Source organism: Rana temporaria, chromosome 4 (assembly GCF_905171775.1).
Source record: "Rana temporaria chromosome 4, aRanTem1.1, whole genome shotgun sequence".
Lineage (NCBI taxonomy): Eukaryota > Metazoa > Chordata > Amphibia > Anura > Ranidae > Rana > Rana temporaria.
Genome location: NC_053492.1, coordinates 261,238,706 through 261,250,628, shown reverse-complemented (window position 1 = coordinate 261,250,628; position 11,923 = coordinate 261,238,706). Strand labels below are relative to the sequence as shown.

At 43.6% G+C, this 11,923-nt stretch overlaps 1 protein-coding gene across 1 annotated transcript; it reads right to left on the bottom strand.

Annotated features, from left to right (window-relative positions):
- Nucleotides 1–455: 455 nt before the first annotated feature.
- On the bottom strand, nt 456–8,878 carry MTRES1 (mitochondrial transcription rescue factor 1). Its single transcript, XM_040350189.1, has 4 exons — nt 8,698–8,878; nt 5,084–5,563; nt 1,982–2,054; nt 456–863 (listed from the first exon to the last, which is right to left on the bottom strand). The coding sequence occupies exons 2-4, from the start codon at nt 5,542–5,544 to the stop codon at nt 654–656; spliced, it is 744 nt and encodes a 247-aa protein (XP_040206123.1). The 5' UTR covers nt 5,545–5,563; nt 8,698–8,878; the 3' UTR covers nt 456–653.
- Between the last annotated feature and the right edge of the window lie 3,045 nt (nt 8,879–11,923).

The window sequence follows — 11,923 nt, the reverse complement described above, 5'->3', positions numbered from 1 at the left end:
CTCAGCCGATCAGAAGCTGGTTGGCTGCTGGTTTTCCAGCATGCTCTGCCGGCTTTCATCAGACCGGCTGCCTTACACACAGGCCGCCTTACACACAGGCCGAATGTCGGCCGTTTTTTATTGAACTGGCTGGTGTGGCCCAACATTCAGCCAGTGTGTACTATGCTTAAGATTTTTAGGAAGTGGTCAAGAAGGGTTATGCACTTTGCCAAAGATATATGGGTTTATTTACTAAAGCTGGAGAGTGCAAAATCAGACTCACTTCTGCATAGAAACCAATCAGCTTCAGGTTTTATTGCCAGGGCCTATTTGAACAAGCTGAGGTTAGAAGCCAATTGGTTTCTATGCAGAAGTGAGCCTGATTTTGCATTCTCCAGCTTTAGTAAAAAAATAAAAAAAAAGCATAGGCTTTATGATGTGTATACAATAATGGCATTAATAAACACAAGATAAACTTTAAAGGACTTTAGCATTTATCATATGTAAAATTAAAAGCAGTGTCTACTTAACTATAAGATCCAAAATAAAAACTCTAGCCGCAAAATCTGAACCACTTTTTAGTAGTCGTGATAATTTATCATGCAGGTGCACACAGTAAAAATGTTTTTTATTATTTTTTTTTTATGAAATTGTCAGATCTCGGTACACAATGATCACAATGGAGACGTTGGTGGTTCTGTAGCCTTTGGAGGTTCGGGAGACTTTGGAATGGTCAGTTTTTTCCATCGCCTCAGCACAACTTTGTATCTGTCTGTTAATGTTTTTTCTTTTTGTACTTCCTTTAGCATAGTTCTCATAACTGTCATAGTTTCAGCTTCACGGTTTTCTTCTACAATTAGATCCAAAATGTCTCCAACTTTAACCTAAAAGGCAGATGTTTTTTAAGGAAGAATCATCTAAAAACACAGAAGATCTGAGATCTGTTACAAAATATTAGAAAAAAAAACAGGATTTGTTTTGCAATCTTTAACCATAAAGTTTAGTTGTGGTCCAAGACCACTTTCACACAGAGACGTTTTTCAGGCGCTTTTGAGCTAAAAATAGTGCCTAAAAAAACGCCTCACCTGCAATCCCAGTGTGAAAGCCAGAGTGCTTTCACACTGGGGCGCTGTGCTGGCAGGATGCTAAAAAAAAAGTCCTTCAAGCAGCTTTTTTGGGGCGGTGAAGGAGGGTGGTATACATTTAACCCTTTATTCGGCCGCTAGGTGTTTAAAGTGCCCTGCTAGCGGCTGAATATGGCCACTAAAGCACCGCTAAAACTAGCAGTGTTTTACCGTCAACGCCCACCCCAGTGTGAAAGCAGCCTAAAGGCCATATGTAAATTATTCTTTGGCACAGTACTCACAGGCAAATCTTAAATATACAGATATCTTAGAAATCTTTTACCCCCCAAATGGAAAACTTGTTTCTACTAGTGTTAAATTAACCACTTCCATGTAAAAATCTCCGGAATATTTTCAGACTGAAAGGACAATGATTGGGTGACGAGAATAATATGTACATAAAGGGGTTGATTTACTAAAGGCAAATAGACTGTGCACTTTGAAAAGTGCAGTTGCACTCTGCAAGTGAATGTGCTCCAGAGCTTAGTAAATGAGGTGAAGCTTCACTTCGCAAAGAATACCCAATCACATGCAAGGAAAATTAAAAAAACAGCATTTTTGCTTGCACCCGATTGGATAATGAAAGTCAGCAGAACATTTGCTCATTTACTAAGCTCTGGAGCAATTGCACCTGCAGACCTTATCTGTTTGCCTTTAGTAAATCAACCCTAATGTCTGATTGTAAATTAACCATTGCGCCTCATACATCTTTGCGTACACAGTCTGATACCTCTGTCTGAGTAACTACAGGAGTTTTTACATTTGCGTTTGGTTAGAACTCAGAGGTACAAGTTTAGTACCCCCAGGAGGCCTTGATTGCTTTCCTTTTAGGGACCACCTATTTTCTAGTCATGTAACCCCATACAAAGAAGTCCTACCGCTCTACTTTTCTTCCACAGCTTTTCTCCATTCAGACGAAGCTTGCCACTGTAAAATGCGTCTTCCACTTTGCTTATATATAAAAAGAAAAGAAAAAAAGTCATTTATACTTCTTAGAGTTTATTTAAAATGAAGATATATTGCAGAAACAAAAAACAATGTTATATACTTTTGTAACTTAAAAAGGTAAAACATATGATAAACTTGAAACAATAACACTGTTCTGTAAAATAATATTTTTGATAAAATGAACACAAAAACATATAACGTCAAGGCATGGACTCTTCTAGACCTCTGAATGTATTTTGTGGCATCTGCCACCAAGCCATCATCAGTAGCGGATCCTTTAACCGCTTCCTGCCCGCAATGTACTGTGGGCGGGTGACCGATGTAGGCAAAGCAATGTACTTGTATGTCACGGTCTAGTCCAAGGCTTAGGGGGCATGAATGCACGTCTCCTGGTTGTACACAGCAGAAGCCTGTCAGCAAGTCCCGGCCTATGATTCTCGGCCAGGATCTGACGATTGGCTGTGTACATTCATAGCCCAGAGCTCTGTGTTGGCAATCTGTACAGAGAGAAGTAGTGCGTGTACAGCTTATATAACCGTGTAAGTTTTCTGTCCCCTCAAAATAACTCACACAGCCATTAATGTCTAAACCACTGGCAACAAAAGTCAGTACACCCCTATCGCAATAGGCGTATATTGATTGGTTTACGCAAAAGTTATTGAGTCTACAAAATATGGAAAAGAATTAGGGATTTTTTTGTTTTGTTTTGTTTTTAGTTTACTGTGAATTTTAGCGGGACTGTGACATACAAATCTGACCCCAAATGACACTTTTTGGGGACCAGTGATATTATTAAATTGATCAATGTAAAAATTACACTGGCAGGGAAGGGGGTTAACACTAGGGGTTAACTGTGTTCCCTAGGTGTGTTCTAACTGGAGGGGGGATGGGCTGCCTGGGACATGACAGAGATCACTGTGAACAGTAGATTTCTGTCATGTCATCTGTCAGAATGGGGATCCGCCTTGTATACAAAGGCATTTCCTCATTCTGCCTCTATACTAGGCGATTGCTGGTCGCCAGCAGACATCGAGTCCGCCCGACCCGCCTGCAGCTGTGAGAGCCGCCGTACATGTATGGCGATTTGCGCAGGGGAGCAACCTTCCGCAGTACAACTTACAACTTACAAAAAAACACAACAGACTTACTGGCAGGTTCACCAGGTGAAAATAAAAGAAAGGAAGATTAAAAAAACTGAATGCGGCCATCACAGCTAAAAAATTAGTAAGCTGCAATATAATAAAAGTTTGCTTTGGGTTTAATACTTTAATAATTAGCTTTTTCAGAAATTTGAGCAACAGTGGCTCTTCTATTGGAAAAGACTACACAGGCCAGCCTTCGCTCCCCACATGCATCAGTGAGCTTGGCCGTCCATGACCCTATTGCCAGTTTTCTTTCTTTGGACCACTTTTGATAGGTCCTGACCACTGCAGGCCTGAAATATCCCACAACAGCTGCAGTTTTGGAGATGCTCTGACCCAGCTTTCTAGACATTACAATCTGCACCTTGTCAAAGTCGCTCCAAACCCTTTACCCATCTTTTCTGCTTTTAACACATCAACTTCAGGAACAAGTTCACTTGCTGCCTAATATATCCCACCCACTTTCAGATGCCATTGTAATAAAATAATGTTATTCACTTTACCTGTCAGTGGTCATAAAGGTATGGCTGAACAAATGTTTTCTAAATTCACATATTACAGGCAAAGAGCAACCACGGCTCATTCAGATATACTGTGACAAACCTGTGTTGCATAAAGACAGCCAAATCGGACCTGCACTATTTTTGATTCAGCCCACCACAATGTATGATGGAGTGCCTTTCAGAAGCACAACACAGCAATCTACATGAGCTCCTAAAACTGAACTCCAGACAAAAACAAGTACAGTATGTACATCAGTGTAATTCACCGTTTTCCTTGAGTTCAGCTTTAAAATTATATTTATTATTATAGGGGATTTATATAGCGCCAACAGTTTGCGCAGCGCTTTGCAAAATGAAGGCAGACATTATAGTTACAATACAATTTAGTACAATCCCCTATAATTTCACCTAATGTACCTGTTATTACCTCTGCCCAGAAGAGCGTCCTTTGTGCACAGTTTGTGACCCTTTACCAGAACTGAAAATTTTGTAGTGTAATTGTCAACTATTGTCTAGGTAGCTACTGAGGTATTGTTACTAGGCAGCGGGAGGGAGGTGGGAGCAACTTATGCCAAATAACAAGGCCTCCAGAGCACAGGTTAAAGTGACCCATTGCTACGGACATATTGAAGGGTCACTTGACCACCAACCTCTCCAGCTGCATGTACTCACCTATTCTTGGTCTGGCACCCACCAGATGAATAATGACAAATTCATATATCCTCCCCAATGTTTTACACTGTGTATCTGTCTGAAAGCGGATCTGTAACCACTTCAATGCAGAATTTTCATTGTTATACTGTAAAATGTATTCTTTATCTGTGAATTAAAGACTATTTTAAATGCCTTGCAGTTTCTCTACGCTCATGGGGATGATATTTTTAGAAAAAATGCTAGTCTAGATGCATTTCCTAACATGACTGTCCAAATGGATTGTGCCCATTTCCAGTAGCAAAAGCATATATATTGTATGGAGCATTATACTTGTGCAAGATAAGCTATAAGAGCTGAAAACTTTAACGGCCATCCCAACTGTCCACCTCAGTTCCACTCAAAGACAACTAAAACTGACCTGTTCAAGCATGGTGAACCACTGACTTTACCCAGCCACACAAATTTGGCTGGCTCAACAAATGCATTCAAGTTTTGATCCATTTATGGGCAGGGTGGTTGTACAGAAGTTGATCTACATTCGACTTTTGTACAACCGCCCTGTTGGAAAATTTCTTCTGGATCAGTATATAAGAAAGAGGGGGTGTAGTGGCGCTTGCAGTAAATAAATAAGTAAAACAGACAAGAAACGCACAGCAGCTTTATATGTTTTCTAAATTCATACAACTGAGTTGTTATTTGTCTTTACATTATATTATCAGAGATGGTGACTTACTGCCGTGATATGTCTAATCCAGCAGTAAAGATGACATCAAAGCGAAAGGATTGCACAGCCTTTTCTAAATCTTTATAGTCCTTGGGGATGGTGGGATCTTCCACTGGTTCATCTTCATAGTCGCTATCTTCTGGATCAATCTCTTTTTCATCATCATCTTCTTCATCCTCATCAGTTACATCTGGTGTATTCTTTTTTTTACTTTTCTTACTTTTGTGCCTGACACTATTATATAAACAGATAGTTCCTGGGGGTGTAGCCAGTAAATTACCAGAAACCGCATGGAACAAACCATTGGTTGTGTGGCTGTAGTTTGTTAAATACTGTGACAGGTGTCTTTGATGTGTCCAACACGTACTGCATTGGGAAGTACTGTATGTAAACAAAACAGGTTTTTGACAGATCCGTGAATACAAATGCAGGTTACTAAAGACCCTTAGGGATAATCTGACTCCAGTCATTGCATAGCCTGCATGAAAACTGAGGAAAAAGAAGAAAGGAACAAAGTTAATGCAACCAAGTACACTACATGGCTGTATATACATATACCGGTACTGATCACTGCAGTATAAATCCCAGAGGAAACACTGATCATGCAAACCAGTACTGTAACAGGTATTATTCTGCAGAAGGTTCCATTAGAAATTAGGCTTTAGAACAGAATAGGGGTTATTTACGAAAGGCAAATCCACTTTGCACTACAAGTGCACTTGGAAGTGCAGTCGCTCTAAATCTAAGGGGTAGATCTGAAATGAGGGGAAGCTCTGCTGATTTTATTGTCCAATCATGTGCAAGCTACAATGCTGTTCTTTATTTTCCTTGAATGTCCCCCTCAGATCTACAGCGACTGCACTTCCAAGTGCACTTTCAGTGCACTTTTAAGTGCACTTGTAGTGCAAAGTGGATTTGCCTTTAGTAAATAACCCCCATTGTGTTGTATGATCACTATTACAGCTTGGCAATGATATTTAGATGATGTCACGTGCAAGTTATGCACAAAAGGCGGATCATGATTCTGGACAAATACCAGCGCAAAAAGGCAAAACAGATTTATTTAAATCATCTTTAAGTGATCTTCTTCCAAAAAAAAAAAAACTTTGCATGTTACCTTTTAGATGGTAGTGTACTAGAGTCTCCTGAAAAACTAGATGTTCGCATAAAGCTAGCACACACAGGGCTGGGGGTTGTGGAAGTACATGTGAGCCCCATAATGGAGGTTTGAGTTTTTCACTTTATCACCACACTGACTAGTCCAATTCCCCCCCCCCCCCAAAGCACCTTCTCCCCATGTTGATGGAGACAAGGGCCTCTTTTCTACAACCCTGGTCGGTGGTTGTGAGGATCTGTGTTAACAAGAGGGCCCCCAGATCCCAGGCCCTTCCCATGTGAATGAGTAGGGGTACATAGCCCTGCTCATTCACAAAAAAAGGTAATTAAAAACACAACACACATTTTTGACAAGTCCTTTTATAAAAAAAAAAAAAAAAGTCCCCTCGTGTAGATCCATTGTCAATCACGACACCTGCCACCACCGCCAACTCGGAAAAAAAAAAACCTCTGATCCCGACAAAGGCTTCCGCCACCTGACAGCTCTTAGAGGTGGTGGGGGACAGATGTTGCATTCAACTAGGGGAGTATATGTATTTTTTTTTTAATCCCAAACTTCTCTTCTAAGCATGTTTTGAAAATCTCAACTGGATCTGTTCAGCTGCGTCATAGATGGTTCAAAAATCAGATGGTTCAGCAGGAACCCACTGAATTTTATAAATCTCTGGTTGTTTGCATTCAAGAGTAGTTGACACACACACACACACACACACACACACACACACACACATATATATATATATATATATATATATATATTTTTTTTTTTTACACACATCCACACACACACACATAATAGATTTTTTTACATGGTATAATTTACGAGTATAGTTCAGCTTTAAAAGGTCTACCAACAATTATATAGTGCAAGAGTCTGCATGACTGGATACAAATTTAAGGGGTTGTTTAGAAAGTCCCTTCTATTACAAAATTTGGGAACTCTCAGGGCTTCTTCACACCAAACGCTGTGTTTTCCAATGATACCAATGGTCCTAGTCAAGGCCGGGACAAGGGGGAGGGTGGTGGCAGAAGGGGTGCCAGACGTGGTAGGGGTGCTGGGAGGAGAGTCTCTGCCATTAAAAGCCGACAGGAGTAGTGATTGTGGCATCACTACTCCTGTCAGCTTAGCGCTGTATGTGAGAAGCCAAATCAGGAGAGAAGGGGAGAGTCAGGAGGTGTGCTGTGCTCTCTCTCCTCTCCAGTTTCACACTCCTGTCAGTGCAGCTCTTGCATTGGGAGTGTCAGATCGGGACACCTTGCAGTGTGGCAGCAGAGTGCCAGGCAATGGAGGGCTCTCTCTGCTCCTCTACTCGGCACGAAGAAACAGATCTACTGTCAGGTGGAGTCATCCCTTCCTGCTGCTGCGCTGACATGATGTCATATCCAGTCCGGGAAGTGAGTGAGTGCTAAGCAGCATGGAGGTAACACAAGTGTGAGTGCCACAGCAGAAGATTGGCAGTGTTTATTAACCCCTTGCATTACTAACTAGTGTAAATGTTGTTAAACCCCCTCACTACTCCAAAGGGTTCATTATTTATTTGTACAAAGCTGCATTAGAGGCAATTGTCATTAACCTCTTGCATTACTGGCTAGTGACAATGTTAATTAACCCCCTCACTTCCCCAAGGGGTTAACAATTTTGTAAAAAGCCGCATTTGTGGCAAGGCACAGTATTTATTAACCCTGGGTTTGGGCGGTTATTACTGAGCAAACTGGCACCAATACTAAAAGGTTAGTACTGCGTAAACTGGCACCAATACTAGGGGCCATTACTGCGTAAACTGGCACCAATACTAGGGGCCATTACTGCGTAAACTGGCACCAACACTAGGGGCCATTACTGCGTAGTAGCCCCTAGTATTGGTGCCAGTTTACTCAGTAGTAGCCCCTAATATTGGTGCCAGTTTACTCAGTAGTACCAGTACTGGCACCAATACTAGGGGCCATTACTGCGTAAACTGGCACCAATACTAGGGGCTATTACTGAGTAAACTGGCACCAATACTAGGGGCTGTTACTGCGTAAAAAATGGGGCGCTGGGGGGTGCATCAAAAATGTGCATGCGGAAATGCATCCTGAATGCAGTTGTGTGAATGGGTCCTCATGGCGTTAGTACAATCAGATTGTGATGCGTCTGACCATGTTTAGAGAGCACAAGTGTTCCCTTTAGGATGGCCCCATGGGTGTGTTCCCAGCATACCAGACCTGACACTACTGCCTGGATTCCCTAGTGGTGAGCCCTGATCACATGACTAGCAGAGAGGAGTGCATGCCTGCTGGTCCGGTCAGTATAAACCATGCCTGTCCATCTACACACATGCGCAGTCTTATCTCCCACTGTCAACTCCTAAGGCAAAAATAGAAGTGCAGACTCCTTCCATAGAAAGTGACAAGTGTCACCCCTCCCCTCCCGCACTTATTGCACCATGACTGTCGCCTCACACACAACAAGGACTATGCAGGGCAGCTTACAGCACTCTGCTCCACACACCTTTCACTCTACTTACCCTAATTGTCAGTAAAGCACCAAACGCCGCTCACCCTTCACTCCAGGGCTGACCTCAGCCCAGCTATGCGCACCAAGCCTCGATGTGCGATCTCGCCTTTCCTCTTCCGTCTGTCACTGTCTTCCTTACCGCAAGCCAGGGCTGTGGGCGACACCTAGCGGCACACCTCGGTAGTACCGCTTCATCTCAGTCACGTTAGGAAAGGGAACGTGTGCCTGGTTTATTAGGATAGAGCAGGGCTGGAATTCCCGTCCTTCTACTGATCAGTTTTAAATTAACATACTCTATACAAACACGATAATACTCAATCACATGCAAAGAAAATAAAAATAAAAATATGTGTTTTTGCTTGCACATGATTGAAAGATGGAAGTCAGCAGAGCTTCCCCTCCTGTACTTACACTTTGAAAGTGCGGCTGCTCCAGTCTATTTGCCTTTGGTAAATAAACCCTATTGTAATAAATAGTGAGATGTGTTATGCATGGGTGTATTTTTTTATGTAAATGAGTGTATATAAACACATGAGAATAAGATGAAATAGAAAAAAACTATTAATTAAATTTTTTTATTGAGCACTTTGATTTTTGCTCTATATTGACTATTGTAGTATATTTAAATAAAGCCTTCTTGCATTACCTTCCTCCTAGCAAGATAAACTCCAGTGTATACACTCATCGACCACTTTATTAGGTACACCTTGCTATTACTGGGTTGGACCCCCCATTTGCCTTCAGAACTGCCTTAAAGCGTTTGTTAACCCCTAAAAAATAAAAATGTGGATCCTGCTCCTTTAACAGCTTGCCGACCAGCCGCCATCGTTTTACGGCGGCAGGTCAGCTCCTCTGCACGAGAGCCCGTAGCTATACGTCGGCTCTCGCGCAGGCCACTAGGGGCACGTGCGCGCCGCCGGAAACGCGTGCACGCCGCCGGAGGCGCGCACCGCCCGCTCTCCCCCGACTCCCGTGTGCGTGCCCGGCGGGCGTGTCACAGTGGCGGCCCGTCCATAGGGACGCCCAGGCGCCGCCCCCCCCCCTCCTGTAGTCACAAAAAAAACGGGCCCTTTAAGAATTTTTATTTGGCTTAAAATGTAATTTTTACATTTTAAGTGCAGTGATGGCGGCCGCCTATAGCGGGCGCTGCAGCGCCACCCCCTCTCGCAAATAACATACATTCATGCATTGTATTGCACGAATGTATGTTATTGCTGGTTGGCTGAGCGGAAGTGCCTATCAGAGCCAGCGGCTCTGATAGGCTTTCCAAGTACAGCCCTAGTCTCCCGGAAGGTCTATCCTTGGAACGTAAGGGGGCTGCGTTCCTTGGATAAGACTGACGGCCGTTTCAGACAATCAGGTTCCCGGATTCTGGTTTTCAGGAACCTGATTGGCTGAAGCGTCACCAAGGCGGGAGAAGACATCGAGGGAGGACATGGAAGCAGAAAGGTAAGTGTATTTTACAGGGATTCCACTATACCCTCTAGTAACCCCTTCAATGCCGCTCACCACTATACCCTCTTGTAACCCCTTCAATGCCGCTCACCACTATACCCTCTAATAACTCCTTCAATGCCGCTCACCACTATACCCTCTAGTAACCCCTTCAATGCCGCTCACCACTATACCCTCTAATAACCCCTTCAATGCCGCTCACCACTATACCCTCTAGTAACCCCTTCAATGCCGCTCACCACTATATCCTCTAATAACCCCTTCAATGCCGCTCACCACTATACCCTCTAGTAACCCCTTCAATGCCGCTCACCACTATACCCTCTAATAACCCCTTCAATGCCGCTCACCACTATACCCTCTAGTAACCCCTTCAATGCCGCTCACCACTATATCCTCTAATAACCCCTTCAATGCTGCTCACCACTATACCCCTATACCCACTAATAACCCCTTCAATGCTGCTCACCACTATACCCTCTAATAACCCCTTCAATGCTGCTCACCACTATACCCACTAATAACCCCTTCAATGCTGCTCACCACTATATCCTCTAATAACCCCTTCAATGCTGCTCACCACTATACCCACTAATAACCCCTTCAATGCTGCTCACCACTATACCCTCTAGTAACCCCTTCAATGCCGCTCACCACTATATCCTCTAATAACCCCTTCAATGCTGCTCACCACTATACCCACTAATAACCCCTTCAATGCTGCTCACCACTATACCCTCTAGTAACCCCTTCAATGCCGCTCACCACTATATCCTCTAATAACCCCTTCAATGCTGCTCACCACTATACCCACTAATAACCCCTTCAATGCTGCTCACCACTATACCCTCTAGTAACCCCTTCAATGCCGCTCACCACTATACCCTCTAGTAACCTCTTCAATGCCACTCACCACTATACCCACTAATAACCCCTTCAATGCTGCTCACCACTATACCCACTAATAGCCCCTTCAATGCTGCTCACCACTATAACCTCTAGTAACCCCTTCAATGCCGCTCACCACTATTCCCCAGCGGCGACAATGGGCACAGAGGCGACAAAGGGCACAGTGGCATCAATTAAAGGGCACAGCACAGTGACAACAATGGGCACAGTGGCAACAATTAAAGGGCACAGCACAGTGACAACAATGGGCACAATGGCAACAATTAAAGGGCACAGCACAGTGACATGCACAGTGGCAACAATGGGCACAGTGGTGACAATTGGCACAGTGGTGACAATTGATGGCACAGTGGCTGCTTTGATGGCATGGCACAGTGGTGACAATTGATGGCACAGCAGCTGCATTTGATAGCATGGCACAGTGGTGACAATTGATGGCACAGAGGCTACATTTGATGGCATGGCACAGTGGTGACAATTGATGGCACAGCGGCTGCATTTGATGGCATGGCACAGTGGTGACAATTGATGGCACAGCGGCTGCGTTTGATGGCATGGTACAGTGGTGACAATTGATGGCACAGTGACTGCGTTTAATGGCATGGCACAGTGGTGACAATTGATGGCACAGTGGCTGCATTTGATAGGCACAGTGAGGCTGCAATTTTTTATTTATTTTTTCGTTTGCGCCCCCCCAAAAATTTTGAGCACCAGCCACCACTGCCTGGTCATCTCTCGTCTCGATTACTGCAACTTTGTCCTCATTGACTTACCTTTAAATAGGCTATCCCCCCTTCAGTTCATCATGAACGCTGCTGCCAGGCTCATCCACCTTACAAACCACTCTGCGTCTGCTACCCCTCTTTGCCAAT